This window comes from Heptranchias perlo, chromosome 12 (genome assembly GCF_035084215.1).
Source record: "Heptranchias perlo isolate sHepPer1 chromosome 12, sHepPer1.hap1, whole genome shotgun sequence".
Classification (NCBI taxonomy): Eukaryota; Metazoa; Chordata; class Chondrichthyes; order Hexanchiformes; family Hexanchidae; genus Heptranchias; species Heptranchias perlo.
The window spans coordinates 49635578-49653026 of record NC_090336.1 but is presented as its reverse complement, the minus strand read 5'-3'; the positions used below and the strand labels follow the sequence as shown (position 1 = coordinate 49653026).

The window sequence follows — 17449 nt, the reverse complement described above, 5'->3', positions numbered from 1 at the left end:
GCCTCCGAAAGCTTGTGAATTTAAAATAAAATTGCTGGACTATAACTTGGTGTTGTAAAATTGTTTACAATTTATATCATAGTCATTGATTTTGCTTAGGTCACCCCTGTTTGGGGAGGGAATGTTGCTTAGGTCTTCCCTTGTGAATAATTGGAGGAGATAACCACTCGAAATATTCACTATTTTGAGCTCATCCTCAGTTTCATGTCCATTTGCATCTTTCAGGGTTTTCACCTCTTCTCAGACCGCCCTCTTATTGTTGTAGTATTGAAAGAATTTTTTACTATTATATTTAGCCCCTTATACTATCATTTTTTTTAGTTTACTCTCTGCTCTTCTGATCACCTTTTTAGCATGTTTCTGCATTTTCTTTTATTCATCTCTGTGAACCCTATCCTCTTTCTCCCTGCAATGTAATTGTTTTCACTGTATTTCACTTTTATTTGCTAATCCATTGATGGTCACTTTTGTTGAGTCTGAACTTTTGGAAATGTATTAATCCTACATGCTTAACATTATGGCCCAGATTTTCCTCGGAGCCGCTCCCGCACTGTCGCAGTCGACGTTCTCAGAAGCGTGGTGGACGCTGTGCTTCCACGCGTAAACCGGGTTTCCTCCACACTTGCAGCGAAGTTACAGCAGTGGAGCGGAAGCAGCTCCAAGGAAATTTTGGGCCTGTATGTTTACATTCATCAGTTATACTCTCTTACTTGTATGAGTTTCACTGTTTATGGAATGACATTGTACTTGACCTGTGATGCTCTTTGAACCAGAAGCAGAAATTATCCCAATAGGTGTTATGAGCGTTAGGCTCTGCACAGGAAACCTGAGTTCAGAGAATGACATATATACCTTGCATTAAGAAAGTTTGCATTTTACAAATCACACTAAGGTACATATGCAATAAAGAAACAATCACAAACAATGTTTTGGTAATATCTAAGATACTCATAATGCTGTAAAGCTTTTCTTCTAATAAACAAACTTCAGAGAGAACACGTTCCTGTAAGACTTCTTCATTATATTGAGGGTACCAGAGAAGTAGGAAATTTGCTGTCAGAGTTTGACTTTCATTTGGTCAGAAAAATGTTTCAATCAAGGAATATTAAAAACAATGTAACAGTAGTTTACAATTTATCCTTTCTTTTACAGATTGATCTTAAAATAATTTAATTTTGTATTAAAACTTCACATTGTCCTTGGTTGGAGTTCATCTAAACTTACAAATTTAGAATGCAGTTTACAAGTTAAGAGGTGCACTCAGTTCTCAGGAACCCCTGCCAAATTAATGCAAAATATTATTCTAGTGAATGCACAGATATATTTTGGTAGCTAAATTGCTCTGCACTTTATATTACTGAATAACACTATGCTGCATGCAACTTAAATTTGCAAATTTTGCAAGGGTTGATTAATGACCAGTTAATTTTCAAATAGAAAGTCGAACAATGAGTTGTTGATCTTGTTCAGAAACAAATTGTTTTTCAATCTAAGAAGTGGCAGCATGGATTGAGCAAATGTATCTTTATTTCAATGCATCACTTATAATGTGGTAGTATTAGTCTTGAGGCATTTTTGAGAACAATATAAATACTGTTTATCAAACAGCTGCTGTGATTTTGACACCACTATCAGATGTAATGTAATTGCTATTTTACCATATTCTTCCACTATATTTCAAGACTAAAGTATATAGTGTTTTCGAACTTGTGTCTTGATGAAACAGAGTCCAAAAAACAATATGCTGTCCTGTTCAGTTGTAACAATCTTTGTTCCAGGAGATGTAAGAGCACTATTTTGTGATGCTTTTTGACCAGCTGTGTTTGATGATTCAGTCACCAGGTTTACAGTGTCCCACCTGGAGCAAAATGTGCAGTATTTTTTTGTTAAAAACTGAAGCATAAAAAACACACAAAATAATCATTGATACTTGGTACATTTGCTTGGGCTTGTACTGTAATATTTACAAAATGCTTTTGTTTAATTTTGTAAGATTTACATGTAAAAATTGTAATGACTATTATACAGATTTGGATATCAGAATTTTCATTAATAAATAACTGATTGTATGCACATTGGTGTTTTGATCAGTGGAAATATACAATATAATTACTACAATCGAAGCACAATTCCATGATTCCACCCTGCTAGTAGGGAATATTGCCATGAGAATCCTGTCTCCAATTCACGCTCCTGCTGGAAGTGTGACATTGTATAATTACCCCTTAGATCTTCTTTAAAATGCTTTTCTATGAAAAGTAACAAAATGATATTTCTGAAATGGTATTCTTTCCATTGATGCCTGGAAGGAAAGCAAAGCTTCCCTAATGTTGCTGCAACGGACAGCTGTAGACTCGAGAGTCACACCTGTCAGTTGCCTCACATCCTCTGAGATTGACCTTAAAGCCTGCACGTAGGTATGATGTTCCTCAAACATCCTTCTTTTCAGGTGAATACCCATGACTCGAAAACCACTGGCGTCCTTCTCCTCCACCTCCACTGGGAAGGCAATCCTCACCCACTCCCCATTCCTCCAGTGCCTTGTACTCTGCGAATCACTTGGTTTCACATCCTCAATTACTACAAATTCCCCCCTGATGAAAGTCTCTGAGCGGTGCCTGTGAGAGAGGAAGTAAGTAGTCCAATTGGTAAGTTAGAATGCATTTTGAAGATGAAGACAGGGCAGCTGCAATTGGCTGCTGGTTGGTCTTCATCCTCCTCTTCCTCATCATCATCGCTGTATGTGACAAGGGGAAAGAAAACTCCTCAGCTCTCCCTCCTCATCGTGAACATCATCGTCTTTCTCCTTCCTGTGCGTGACTCCCATTGCTGTGGTGGAACTGCAGGAACGGATGTTAAAAGCTAAAAATGGGTGAGAATTACCCTCGGGATTAAGGAGATAGAGAAATGGGATGGAAGGTTCTGACTGTGTGGCACTTTAGAGGGATGCCAGGGGGGCAGTGTAGATGCTCAGTTACTAACTTAGTGCTGACAAGAAGCCACCGATCTCACCATCTCCCACAACAAGAACCAAGTGAACACCCACAATCTGCATGGTCTTGTCCTTGAAGGGGATGAGGGGTTTAACGGTAGGCATGTCCCCTCCGGCAACTTGCCTTTGGTGAATATTGTTTGCTAATTAATTCTGCAAGAAGATAGAAAGGATGATAAGGCTAGCAATTGATGAATTTCAAGTGGGCATGGGAGACCTATAATAAGAGATGTGGAGGAATGAACCTATTAAAGTGGAGGACAGAGTTTTAGGATTTTGCCTGTAAGTAATTGCTGCAGGGGGAGCTGGGTAGCCACTGTGCAAGATAACTGAGTTGGAGCTGCCCTTATCCAGAGTGCAGTGTGAAGGTTTAATTGTGGAAGTATTGCTTTAAGAGGGTGAAGAGTGTGCTGGTGCCCAGAGTGGGCAAGGAAGAAAAGGAGAGATTCCCAATGTGTTACTTTGACAGCCCTGATGAAGACATTGAACCTTTTTGTGGCACTGCTCTGCAGTCCTGGGGGTGAGGGAGCTGGCATTCAGTGCCAGTGCCACCTCCCTCCAGGCAGCATGAGTTACATTTCTGGGTGGTTTGCTGGCACCCACAGTCAAGAGTTTGTGCCAGCTGCCTTTGATTTCCTTGAGAAGGGCTTGGAGGTCTGAATGAGTGAAATTTGGCATTCTTCCTCTCGGGCTTGTTGACATGCCCTGCTGCCCTCTGGATCTAGATGGTGTCTGTGTAGTCATAATTCTGTACAAGTACAATCAAAATATTGCTGAGACATGCAGTGATGTTATTAGATAGTGAAGTGAAAGAGCCCAGCACTGCTCCTTTTTTACCTGTTTGTCCTCCAGTCTGCTGCCGAAGAGTCCAGGTTGAACTGTCTTTGTAAAGGCTGCACAGAAGTTTCCAGTTAGATCAGCCACTTACACCCATTTTGCACGAGTTTTGCGTCAATGACTGCACCAATGCGAATTAACAGAGCCAGGAAACCCATGTGTAACTGACACAACAGAACAGCGGCGAGTGCAACAGCGGTGTGAGTCACTTCAAGGAAACTCTAACAACAGGTACCTACCTACAACCTAATACATATTCTCGCTTTGAATCTTGGGCTTCAAAAAAGGTAAGTCATAAAATTGAGTATATGCATGAAGGAACATCTAATGTTCAAGTCTCCTGATTTACAGTTTTCACAGTAAAATGAGTAGAATTGTGAAATTTGATCCCAAGAAAAACGGTAAAAATCCAGAATGGCATATGATAAAAATGCAATCTGACTTATCCAGACTGTAAATCAGTGGCACTGACAATGCATTGTATGTTAAATGATTTTATACCCATATTGTTATAGATCAGCATATCCTCTGACTTGTAATGCCAGGGGAGATCTACCAGTAATATATTAAAACACACTCATTTCTGTGGGATTACACTTCTATGCCACATTCTGTGTCATACATTTTGATTGGCTGAAATTTAAACAAATTACAACTCTGTAACCATCATGACTCACCTGACTATGAAGATTCAGGAAAGTATACCAGATTATATACGCAACCAATCAAATCACTGAAAAAACATTCAGTTTTTTTTTCATAGTAACTGAAATCTCTAATGCCCAAAATAAATGTTGAAACATTACAAAAACATTAAAAAATTAAATATTTCACAATAATATAATTAAACTTGTCAATTTGTGTACCTTCATTAATGTTTTGTTTAGAGGCCCCATCTCTGTGCAAAACTTGGTTTGAACTTTCCACAGCTATAACTTGATCAATTACCAACTAAACTTTGCCTGCAGTTCCCAGAATGCTGCAGTCTGAGCATATGCAATCTGGAGAATATTCCAGGATGCATCAATACGTTTCACTGCAATTAGAAAATGTATCTGGAAAAAAGGATTTCTGAGATTTTTTTCAAAATGAATTTTAAAACTTTTTTTCCCCCAGTACAGTTTCGCATTTATTGCCAACTGCTTGTTAGTTGATAGATAATGTGGGTCAGTGAGTTAGATTCATCAGCATTTGTGCTTTGATTAGTTTAAATGTTGTCACTTTTTGTTTCATTCATCTGGGTGTTTTTATTCCTCATACTATAGTATGATTTTTTTTTCTTTTAGAATTGAATTTTGGAACATTTTAGGTAACCTATGATCTGTGTTTTGTTTAGAAATTGAAAACTGTCAAATTAATTTTGTGCTCGCCATTTATGTAGTGGCATTTTGTAAAGGAAAACAAGTGACGGTAATTTTGGAAATGTTTTGAGCAAAAGTATTTTAGATGCAGGCAGCAAGTCTAATGTTCATCTTGAGCAAAAATAACCATTTCAAAAGAGAGAAAAAGAAGTCAGTGATTGACCTGGAACATGAAACGTACAAGCAGTTATGACTGTCCTCTGATTGACTTCAGCAGTTTTTAAGTAGCTATACTTACCTATATATGTGTATGAAGAGCCCGAGCCTTAAAGGAATGGGCTAAATTAGCAGTTAAACTTCACGACTGTACTCCAGATTATAGACTTTGTGAGCATTGCCATAGGCAATCAGTTAGTATTACAATAGTAAAACTACTCAAATGTCAGAAGCATCTTTATTACATCAATATTTATCCCATATAACAAAAATGCACATTTGAAATACAATGTTGTACAAAATTACAACATTTTGCAATCTTCTGTTCACCCTGTCACACATTCCTTCTCCATTCCTTGTTCTCCTCTGCTTTCTTTAGGTTTAAAGTTACATTATTTAGCCTTAATTTTACTCATTTTCAACTAATCTAGTGTAGAAATTATCTTAAAAATAGTTAATGTTTACCTGTGATTTCCTTCTCCAGCCTGTTGCTGTACATTTCAAAGGTATGAGTAAATTCCAAAAAAGATTGGATTTTTCGTGGCTTAAGACCAACTCAAAGGGTCAGTTTATCAATAATTGAAAGCTTGAAGTCTGAACACTGACCTGATTTCATAGTATACGCAAGGTCAAGCTTTAATCCATAAAGCATGTGGAACCCAGAAAAGGTACTGTCAAGCAAATAAACCTTGTGGCAAGCACAGAAGCCTCAACAAATAAATAGGTCTGAGGCACATTAACAATGGGAAGAAATGGGAAGAATTAATACGAACCAGCATTGTTACAAATGTTATAGATGGAAAATGTAAACCTAATGAAATGCATACTTTAAGATGTCTTCACTTTTCCCTACCAGCTATGTGAGATTGCCAGTTTAATGCTAACTAATTCAATTATGAGACTGTTTTGCGATATGGGCTCCAGCTCATTAGACAGTATTCATGTCACTTGGGATCTTTACAGTTGTCGCAGGAAGAAGAATCATTCCGCTAGTCCAGGTTGGATTGGAATCCAGGTCTGACAGGTGAAAGGTTGTTGTGCTAACCCTGTTAGCAATAGGTTCACTCCATGTTAATTGCTTCAAAAATGTTGGAATGCAACAAATGTAAAAGAATTCACTGTTATTGTGGAACTACCATGATCAGTTATAATGGAAGGGACCTTCTACTGCATAATAGAAATTGGGGGATAATTGAGAGACCACAGATTTTGGTTTCACACTTAATTAATTAAACTTTTACTTCTAACTGTAAAGATGCTTTATGTCTAAGATGAAGAAATTGGTGTCCACTGGCTTTGTTCTCGAGGCTTTGTTCAGTAAAAATTCGGGTGGATCATTGGAAGGTTGGATATTTGGAGCATTAATAATGGAGATTTCACAGTATTATGAAATTAGAATCATAGAATGATACAGCACAGGCCATTCGGCCCACTGTGCCCGTGCCGGCTCTTTGGTAGAGCTATCCAATTAGTCCCACTCCCCTGCTCTTTCCCCATAGCCCTGCAATTTTTTTCCCTTCAAGTATTTATTGAATTCCTTTTTGAAAGTCACTGTTGAATCTGCTTCCACCATCATTTCAAGCAGTGCATTCCAGATCACAACTCGCTATTTCTCCCCCTCATGTCGCCTCTAGTTCTTTTGCCAATTACCTTAAATCTGTGTCCTCTGGCTACTGACCCTTCTGCCACTGGAAACAGTTTCTCCTTATCTAGTCTTAGAGGTATACAAGATAGTTAAAGGCATGGAAAAAGCAAATCCGGAATATTACTTTAAATTAAATTGCAAGAAGACAATAGAACACAGGTTCAAACTATGAAAAGAAAATAACCACTAGTTAGTCATTGAATCAAAGTAGTTCTTTGTTCAGTGCACTCTTGATGCTCAATACATTGAAGGCACTACAAAAACATTCAGACACTGAAAATATTTCAAATGCTTTTATTTTGTCTCCTTGTAGACTAAATAGTGTCTAGATTGTTTTGGCACATTAATATACAAAACTAATTATAGTATTATTCATATTGGAATATTCCAAATTTAGGGAACATATTTTACACTCTGAATATAAACTACACTGGTTCCGATATTCTGTCTTACACAAGGATACAAATAAGTGGTCTTCAAGACCAAGAACTGAAAAATGAATAACAAATTAAAAATTTGTGAAAGATCGTCTGCATGGATTTATATAAATCCACACATTTCCCCATGTGTACTTTGTAACAATAAATTTTATTTGTTAAAAAAAAGTCACCACAATAGATGTGAATGAAATCAAAGCATTGAGCCTTCACTAAGGAAGAAAGCAAGAATATGCATTTATATAGTGTCTTTCACATCCTCAGGATGTTCCAAAGTACTTTACAGGCAATTAACTGCTTTTGAAGTATAGTCAGTGTGGCTTTGTAGGCAAATATGGCAGCCATTTAAATTAAAACCTCTCAATCAGTTTTTGGTGATGTTGGTTGAGGGATAAATGTTGGCCAGGATACCAGGACAACTCTCTGCTCTTTTTTGAATAGTAGCATGAAATCATTTGCGTCCGCCTGAGAGGGCAGATGAGCCCTCGGTTCAACACCTAATCTGAGAGGACGACACCTCTGACAATGCAGCACTCCCTCAGTATTGCACTGACGTGCCGGCCTAGATTATGTGCTCAAGTCTCTGAAATGGGGCTTGAATATGTGAGCTTGTGACTCAAAGGTAAGAGTGCCACCACTGAGCTAATGCTGACACCTTGAATTGTGAGGTTGCTTTATGTCAAAAAGGAGGACATTGGTGTTTGCAGGCTATACAATGAGGCACAGCCTCACTCAAGGCTATGTCCTGCAAAAAGGATATTCTTCCTACTTGATTTGAACCCTTGTCTGACACTATGAATACAAGACACTATATAATACTGGACAGACAAACTGTTGCCATAAAGATACTATTTTGTGACGTTATAGTAGCTCCTACATAAATGGAGACAAAATTCAATGTTTACCTACTGATTTAAGCTAAATTTGAATGGGTTAAAGTACTGATTTCTTGCACCCCTGACCCTCCCCTCCACTGGTGAATATATTACATATGTTTAATACTTGGTAATTCTTTTATTAGTTATGCTGGCTTTACTAAAAAGATGAATCATCTTTCACGGAACATAGGGAGTTGGCCTTAATGTAAACTGCTTGGCACAGACTAAGTTGGAACCATGGCAAAGGTATCAACTAGTCAACGCAATGAAAATGTGATTCTGTCATGATTTTTGCAAGAAAGATTTTTGACAGTTGTGTAAGTATTGTCTTGATATTTTTTTTCCTAAAGCAGTTTAATAATTTAGTTCTGTTTCTTAACAAAAAATTGTCATATTTTAGGTGGACTTACCAGCGTGCTATCAATACTAATACTCCAAACAGCCTGTTCTGTACAAAGGTTTGTAAACAGAAACTGTATAGCCTACAAGCTAGAAAGTTCTGGTAATAATTATTTTGTGGCTGGTATGTGAGCTGGAGGAGTTGAAATCAATAACATACCTAATCAATACCTTTTTTGTGATTTTCTTTTTCATCTTAGTGAGGGATACAAGCACTATGCAATGGAACACTTTCCTTCATGACATCCAATGTTGCTAGGTCAGGAACAGAATGGTTAAATGCAGAATTAAACTCCCCCTACTCTGCCTCAAACTCCATTCCAGGCCCACACCCCTAGTATGGGAAAGTGAAATTTTTGCATTGCTGTTGCTTCAGCCAATAAATGGTGGCAATGACTTAGTGATGGCATTGTTGTTATCATTATTTATTATTATTATTTTTGTTTGCAGCTTTGTCCCACTGTTTGCTTTAATCACACTGGGACATATTTCCCTCTATTAATTTTAATGAAAAAGTAGATGTTAATAAATTGACGAGGAAGACCAGTAGAAAGCAGTAAGGGGCTTTTCTTAGTTTTTACTGCTACTCAGTCTCAAGCTTCGTAAGTCAGTCCAGAGAGGAAAAAAGCAGAATTATCTGATGAAGTAACTGTGAAGTTGCTTATTAAAGACAATCAAGAACAGATCATGCAGTTTTTTTTGGGGGGGAGGGGAGTGGACATTAAAACTGAGGTTTTTTTTCATTGTAACCAGAGTTTCTTGAAAGCAAATTAGCCATCTTGATTGGATCCATTTAATTCTATAAAATAAAAGGTCATTGACACACGCATGGAAAGTGGGAAGTCAATCCTTTTGATATTCTTGTTGCTCTGAAAGTGCTCTTTTTAGAGAGTTTAGCACTCCAAAGATGCAATGGTTAGAGCTAACAGCACTCCACTCCACTCCATCCCGCCTGTGGTCCAGTGTTGAAATGGTGGATTTTCTGAAGGTGTAAGATGATGTATAGATCTCTGATTGGCTGGATAGTAGTTTACTCATTTGGCTTATCCTGCAATTTTCAATAGCACCTGGGCCAAATCATTGCTTGATAATTTGCTTTTATAATAGATTGCTTTAATTAATTTTGAATTCACAGTTCTTAAACCTCCATCTTAATTTTCTTGTGGAACTAAAAATATGCATTTTTTGTGACACCAAAATTACTATGAGGCTGTTGTTCTGAGAAATAAGTAGATGGAACGGTCATTGCTCCCTGATTGTACACATCCTTGAGCTCTTTCCTTGTTGGCATCTTTATTGTCAGGTCATTATCTGATAGTCCATTTTCATTGTTGGCCTGCAATGAAATTATAGGAAATGTAATAGCTTTCATCACTGAAGAAATGCTGATGCACATATAAAACAATACATAACACTTTTTAAAGAAAGAAGTATCAACATAGGGAGACCATGCAAAAACATCGCTGTCAATGTTACAGGAATGACTCATGAGCATATTAGAATGACTCATTACTTTTTAAAAAACATTTTTGCCCTCTTCTTACTCTAGATTATTTTGTCTGTCAAATCTTAGACAGTCCTCATGGACAAGTCATATCTTCAAGGTGTCTAATCTAGTCTTAAGATCTAGGTAAGCTTTCATAACATGCTTAATGAAGAACAATCCCTGCCTGCTAATTATTTTTAAATTACTGGAATTTATGCCTCCACAGGATCTCTCTCCAGTTTTCAAAAACAGCAATATATATTGCATGAGACTTTGTTTTAAGTTTCAAATATTAAATGAATTTATGAAACCATGATCAAGCAAATAATCTAACAGTGATTGGGAGAGCCCCATGGAAATTCTTCCCCCCTTACGTGTTGTGGCTAGATTTAAAGGGACAGCCACCAAGCCAAGACTAGAAAGACAAAAATACCACATTTTATCACATGCTTAATTCATAATTATTGCACTTTAAAGAGGATAATTATAATAAGCAAAAAAACCTTGTATTTATCTTTGAGTAAGTCTGAATTGCATTCCTTTGTTAAAAAATTAATGGCATGCTAAAAGATCTTGAAATTACCAATCTCCAAAAATCCCATTTTCTGAATGATATTACTATTTCCTTATCAATTCAACACATGCCAACTGAACATTTCCAATTGAGGACATGTGTGTGGTCTGAACTCCATTAGAGATTAAGCTGACAAGCTCCAGACCTCAATTTACACGAGACCCTAGGCTTCCTGAGCAGGAGGTTGGAATGGTCAAAGATAAATTCCAAAATTATTTCAATATGTTTAGTAATGAAAGCCAACATTTACTGTTAACATAAAGTATACATCATAAAGCAAGAGTTAAGGATAAATATCTAATGTACTATTAAGAAAAAAATCCAACCTCGATGTTTTTCTCTCCGTGTAGCACGCCAAACCAACACATCTTTTTGAATTTTTCTGACCAAAAGCAAAACAGATTGCAGACTGGTCTGATTAATGAAGGCTTCACATTTGCTCCATGTGTGGGTCCTGGAATAGAGTACAGCAGTCCAATAGAATATCTCAGCATTACTTTACATCTATATGAAATGCAATTAACTATTCATCATAAGTGATCTGTTCCTGGATATCCATATTGTGTTTTTCCACTTCTCATAGACTGCAAGGCCCTTGCTGTTCACAGAGACATTTTTAAAGCACATTTGAATCTTATTTATGAGCTAATTCTCATTCCAGGAATAGGATACCAGTGTTGATGCAATATTTCAGGCCTTACAAGGTGTGCATCGAGACATCATCAGTTCTCGTCTTTTTTGCCTGAATTTGATTTCTCACTAATGGGTCATAAACCTGTTCAAGGGTCAGTTGACAGTAAGATAAGCTCCTAGTGAAGCACCAGAAACATCAACCACCATGAATATTGCTGTTTAGAATATTTTATAACATTGAAGAGTCAGCCGTGGCTCAGTGGGTAGCACTCTCGCTTCTGAGTCAGAAGGCTATGGGTTCAAGCCCCACTCCAGGAAATTGAGCACAAAATCTAGGCTGACATTTCCATGCAGTACTGAGGGAATGCTGCACTGTCGGAGGTGTACTCCGTCAGATGAGATATTAACCTGAGGCCCCGTCTGCCCTTTCAGGTGGACATAAAAGATCCCATGCCACCATTTCAAAGAACAGTGAAGTTTGTCCTGGTCAATATTTATTACTCAACCAATATTACTAAAACAGATTATCTGGTCATTATCACATTGCTGTTTGTGGGACCTTGCTATGCACAAATTGGTAGCTGCGTTTCCTACATTACAACAGTGACTACACTTCAAAAGTACTTCATTGGTTGTAAAGCACTTTCGGATGCCCTAAGGTGCTATATAAATGCAAGTCTTTCTTTCTTTGCTTTTTTTGTATAAAAAAACAGTGAAGATAATACATCATTAAAGTGGCACTTTAGTCCAGGCAGTTTGTATGCATGCAGCAATTTGTGGCTTGTAAATAGGAAGTTCCTGATGAAATTACATGTCCCACATTATCCTACATGTGGTGCTAAATTGCAAGTACAATAATATTACTTTGAAAGAGGTTAATCAGTCTTACAATCATATAGCAGCTTTTGAATCCTGTAACAATGGAAAAGACCAAGTCAGACTTGTGAGGGGTAAAATTCAATTTTGGTGGGAGCGCAAACTAGGCGGTAGTGAGGCAGCCGCCCGTTATACACCCCATCTGATTTTCCATTCCATTGGGGTGTATAACGGCCGTCCAATCTGCTAATTCCTGTTATGCGCCCCGGCTGAAGTTGAATTTTACCCCTGTGATCTGCTGCCATGTTAGACATTAACAACATAACCTGTAACAGTTCATGCTGGCACTGCTCATGTTGTTGTTGTTGTTTGTTTGTTTGTTTGTTTGTTGTTGTTATGATAGCGTTTTAAGACAATACCCTTTTAAAGGGTACACTGACCTAGAAATTCGTTGAGACCAGGTTTCAGGTGCCAAATGGGTGCAGGGAATGATTCCTACGCTTGAAGAAGGCGGCCCGAGGATCGCGAGAAATTGTTCCTCGGCCTCATCTAAATAATCGCCATGAGCTGGCAGCACCTGTCATGCCTCCACAGGCAGCTCACCCGACTGGAGAGCAATTTTTGGACTGCCTGCCTCGTTGGCAGAATCCCTTGCTAAGTCCCGGCAGGGGCAGGACAACAGGAGGTAGGGCTGATCGTTGGGTGGCAACAGACCTAAGGAGGGCCGGGAAGCTGGAAGCTCCAGGAACAAATTTTAAAATATATATTTTTTTAAACTTTCTTTTCGTTGGAGGCTGCTGCTGCCCAGCAGTCAGTGACTGCTGAAGAATCTTGAGTGCATCATTGACCGTTTTAGCAGAGGGGGGCATGGAACTGGTGGTAGGCCCCCTCATATGTAAGGAGCCTAATGCCTGTTTTCGGCAGCCGTCAGGGACGCCTGAGAAATGGGCCACCCAATTTTGGGTCGGACTTTTTTCAGGCTTCCTTGAGGCACGGGATGTTAGTCTTTGAAATTGGGCCATTTTACACCCATGAAATGGAAGCAATGAGTTCGAATTTCTACCCCAATGATCGATGATTTGAAGCTATAATATTCTATAGATCGCCAAAGAGTGGCAATGGTGGAAAATGAATGTGATAAAAAGTACACGTGTTGGGATTCCATTGGACATAATATTTGTCCAACATTTGGACCAGACTGAATCATACACAAGTAGATTACCGCCTAAACAGTATAATGTTGGGGTCACTTACAGGCGAAACTCCAAATGCAATGTTATTTCTGTTCATACAAATGGATATGATAATTGGAATTTTAACTCACGGGCAGGTGGCTGGCAGGGTAAGTGGGCTGCCTGTCCAATTATTACAGCTGGGCCTTGTTTACATCCCGCCAGCTAGCATTGTCACTTTAATGCTCTTGCCACCTCATTTATAGAATGAGTAAAATCAACGCGGATGATGGGCGGTCCTAGTGGACTCAGTCAGCGGTTAAAATGTGATCGGGGTCCTATGTATGTCATAGGACCCCAATTTGCATAAAGGTATGAGGCTCCCGTCTCATTCAAGCGGGTGTCCCGAGAAAACAGCAGCGTTGAAATCGCTGTGGGGCGGGAGGGGAGCGGGAAATTGACCTGCTGCATTCTAATTCCCACAGTATTATTGCAGCAGGTGGGAGGAATTAAAATTCCTGCTACATGCAGTGGAGGGCAGAAGAAAGTCTGGAGGCCTATTGTCATGACAACACATCAAGTAATGTTCTGTGTGATGTCAAGGACTAGAGTGATTAAAGAAACTGATTCAGAGCTCAGTTTCCCATATATGAGAGTAAGGCAGCACTGGCAAAAGATATATAGGATTGTGGAATGATTCATCAGCATTCTCACTCCCGACCATCAGCTGTGTGATTACATGCTTGGTTACGAACAATTGTTTCACATCCACTGCAAATCTTGGTCGGAAAAGTCAAAAAGTATTTTTTAAAAAAAACAGATTAAGCGTTGCATGTAATGAAGCGACAAATGATAAGATATGAGGAGTTTAGAACAAACCTGATATGAAGCTTATCAGAAGTCCGGCTATCAATGATCCCAGGAATCCTAAAGGACTATAGTAGAGGTATGATATAGAATACCAGCTATCTGACAGGGGCGGTCTGCCAATGTAAAAGTGCAGCATCGTTATTATCACGTGGCACTTTGCTTAATTGCAGTAAATGTCAATTTTAACAAAAATTACACAATCATACCTGTATTTCTCTTCAGGGATTAAGGTCGGCAATAATGTGGAAGATAAATCTGATGTGTTCAGTGGTAAGCAACCATTGGTACTTAAATGTAAGGGTAGTGTTTTTGATGCTGGTGCAGGATAAATAAACCCACCAATTGCAGGCCAGAAGGATAAGGTTACTCCAACTGCTAGGCCTCCAATTGCACCCTGTAAAGATAAGCCATCTGTTTGATGCACAAACTAGTGGACAAAGTAGATGTTGAATTTGATTTGGGAACAATTTATATACTTACAATCCAGTTAGCACAAGGAAATAAAATGCCCAATGAGAATAATCCAAGCATAGGCCCCCCACACATGCCATGAATACTGAGCGCTGCCTGTAAATCAGAAGAAGACAGTTACAGCACTTAATACAGAAACGATTTTGAGATTACCCCCTCCTGACTTGAGTATTGATTTATACTTATACAAAGCAAAAAAATTGCAAATGCTGGAAATCTGAAACAGACGGAGGAAACGCACAGCAGGTCACTCGGCATCTGCGGAGGGAATCGTCGGGACAACGTTTTCAGAATCAGAAAGGAGGGAAAGGGGACAAAGACATATTCCAAGCACAGAGAGGAAGCTTATCAGCAAATTACCTGTGCACTGCTTAAAGGAAAAACAGGAGATTGTCAGGTGATGTACAGGTTCATCTCAATCCAGCAATATAAAGAAGCGTTAAAGAAATTAAAGGCATTGAAAAAACAAAAGGACATGGGTCTACCGATCTCAAAAAGGAGAAAAGAAAACAGCAGGGCTGTGTTCTGATAAAAGGACTCCACCCCCAAATGTTATCCCACCTTCTGGACACAACAGACCCACCCCATATGTTCCTATGTTCCATATCACCAGTATCCCCTACTGGAAAGAAAATGGAGAACACCAGAACTTTCGACTCTCCTTCAAATAGTGACACTGGATGTTGAACTAGATAATGTAGGAGTGTTCTGTATATGAAGTGTGTATTTTGGCACCTGCAGAGTAAATTGGTTCTGATAGTTAATGAATAATGAGTTGAAAAATAGATTAACTATTGCAGGGGGTGGGGGGAACTGTGTGCATGAACTACAACAATTAAATGAAAATGTACCCTTATAGTTATTAACAAACAACACATATCATCTGACACATATATACAAGCTCGGATTTCAGGCCGGGAAGGAACATTCGGTGACTGATTTCCATATTTAACGTCTCTGGTGGGAATACAGTAGGGTACATGTTATCTTTCACCACTAGGAGGAAAACTGGTGGTAGCAGTTTGGCTGTCCGTTAGACGCCGCCCATTGAAGTCAATAGAAAGGGAAATTGGGCAGGGTGTATAACGGGCGGCCAAATTGCTGCTTCCAGTTTTCCACTCAACGGTGAAAGTTAAAATCCACCCCAGTATGTTCAAGTATCATAGTTGTGCAGTTGTCTTCAGGAGCAACAATTTGGCAGCAGGTGCTGATAATTTTTCAGCTGTTTGATACCAAATGGATTGTATGGGGAATTCAGTTGCAACAGAGTTGGTGGGAGAAATGACGAAGGCCTAAATGAAGAAAACAATGAATTTGGAAAGTAGCCTTGATAAGAATGTAAAAGGATATGGGAAATGCCAGGAAAATGAGATTAGAATAGATAGCTCCAGTTAAAGAGGTAGCACCAGCATAGGTATGATGGGCTGAATGGCCTTTTTATGATTCTAGAAGGAAGTGAGCCTTGAAGATGATGTAAGACAATGTCCTAATATCCCACAGTCTTGGCTGACTAGGATCTACTGTTTTTCTAGTGACTGTACACTAACTGGAGTGCACTCCCAGAATGGGGCTAGGATCTTGGCTTTCAAAAATGATATGCAGTCCCCCACACTTAAACCGTCTGTAGTTATTGCGGCCAGCCGTTCATACCGGGTAACTAACGTTAGCCACTTGCCATTCCCATGGATGTCCATGAGGAAAGGCACCGCTTCTACCGTATTAAACACTCCGGCTATTTCAGTCACCTCAGCTGTTAAACAGCAGTTCGCACCTCACTAAAGTGTGATTACCTTGGCTACTTAATCTCCTGTCCCTAGTGTCAGGTTACAGTTTGCACGAACAGCACAGACTGCAGCAGGAAAGAGAAAAGCGAATGAGCCTCAGCACGAAAAGTGACCTCCTAAATAAGAGGATGAGCTGCTGAACATGAGCTAGTGCGACCTAAGGCTGCACCTCGGTCTGTCTAAAGCTACTGTCACCGGCTTACAGAGACAGTTTGCACAGCCGTTCACTGGAAGCACGAGGGAAAGGATGGGGAAATCGAGGAGGTGCTCCTGCGCTGGTGTCAGAATGCAAGTCGGTGGAATGCCCTTATCAGCGGCCCCCTCCGAGCCCAAAACAGCCTAGCAGTTGGCTGAAGCACGTGGCAGGCCTGATTTGAGTTGCTCTGAGGAGTGGCTGTAGAGATGGAAGTCTCGCCACAACATGCACATGGAGAAAAACTTAACTCAGATGCCACAGGTGCAGAGAAGTGGCTAGAAAATGCACTGCCTGGGCTTCTCAAAGGTTATGAATCCCAGAGCATCTTTAATTGTGACAAGACTGGTGCTTTCTATAGGCGTGTTTGCTATGACACACTCTCCTTTAAACAGAGAAACATAGAAGCATAGAAAATAGGAGCAAGAGTAGGCCATTCAGCCCTGCGGGCCTGCTCCGCCATTCACAATGATCATGGCTGATCGTCTAACTCAGTATCCTGTTCCCCTTTTTCCCCATATCCCTTGATCCCTTTAGCATTAAGAAATATATCTATCTCCTTCTTGAATACATCTAATGACCTGGCCTCCACTGCCTTCTGTGGTAGAGAATTCCACAGGTTCACCACCCTCTGAGTGAAGAAATTTCTCCTCATCTTGGTTCTAAATGGCATACCCCGTTTCCTGAGACTGTGACCCCTGGTTCTGGACTCGCCAGCCATCGGGAACATCCTCCCTGCATCTAG

At 39.4% G+C, this 17449-nt stretch overlaps 1 protein-coding gene across 2 annotated transcripts in view; it reads right to left on the bottom strand.

Moving 5' to 3' along the window:
* Positions 1 to 7271: 7271 nt before the first annotated feature.
* Positions 7272 to 17449, bottom strand: part of slc5a12 (solute carrier family 5 member 12) — a 40618-nt gene continuing 30440 nt past the window's right edge. For both annotated transcript variants that reach the window (XM_067994090.1, XM_067994091.1), the window contains 5 exons: positions 14737 to 14823; positions 14463 to 14650; positions 14266 to 14369; positions 11092 to 11219; positions 7272 to 10041 (listed from right to left, as the gene is read on the bottom strand). In XM_067994090.1, coding sequence (XP_067850191.1) covers positions 9874 to 10041; positions 11092 to 11219; positions 14266 to 14369; positions 14463 to 14650; positions 14737 to 14823 — 675 coding nt within the window. In that variant the 3' untranslated portion in view covers positions 7272 to 9873. The remainder of the gene's footprint in view (positions 10042 to 11091; positions 11220 to 14265; positions 14370 to 14462; positions 14651 to 14736; positions 14824 to 17449) is intronic.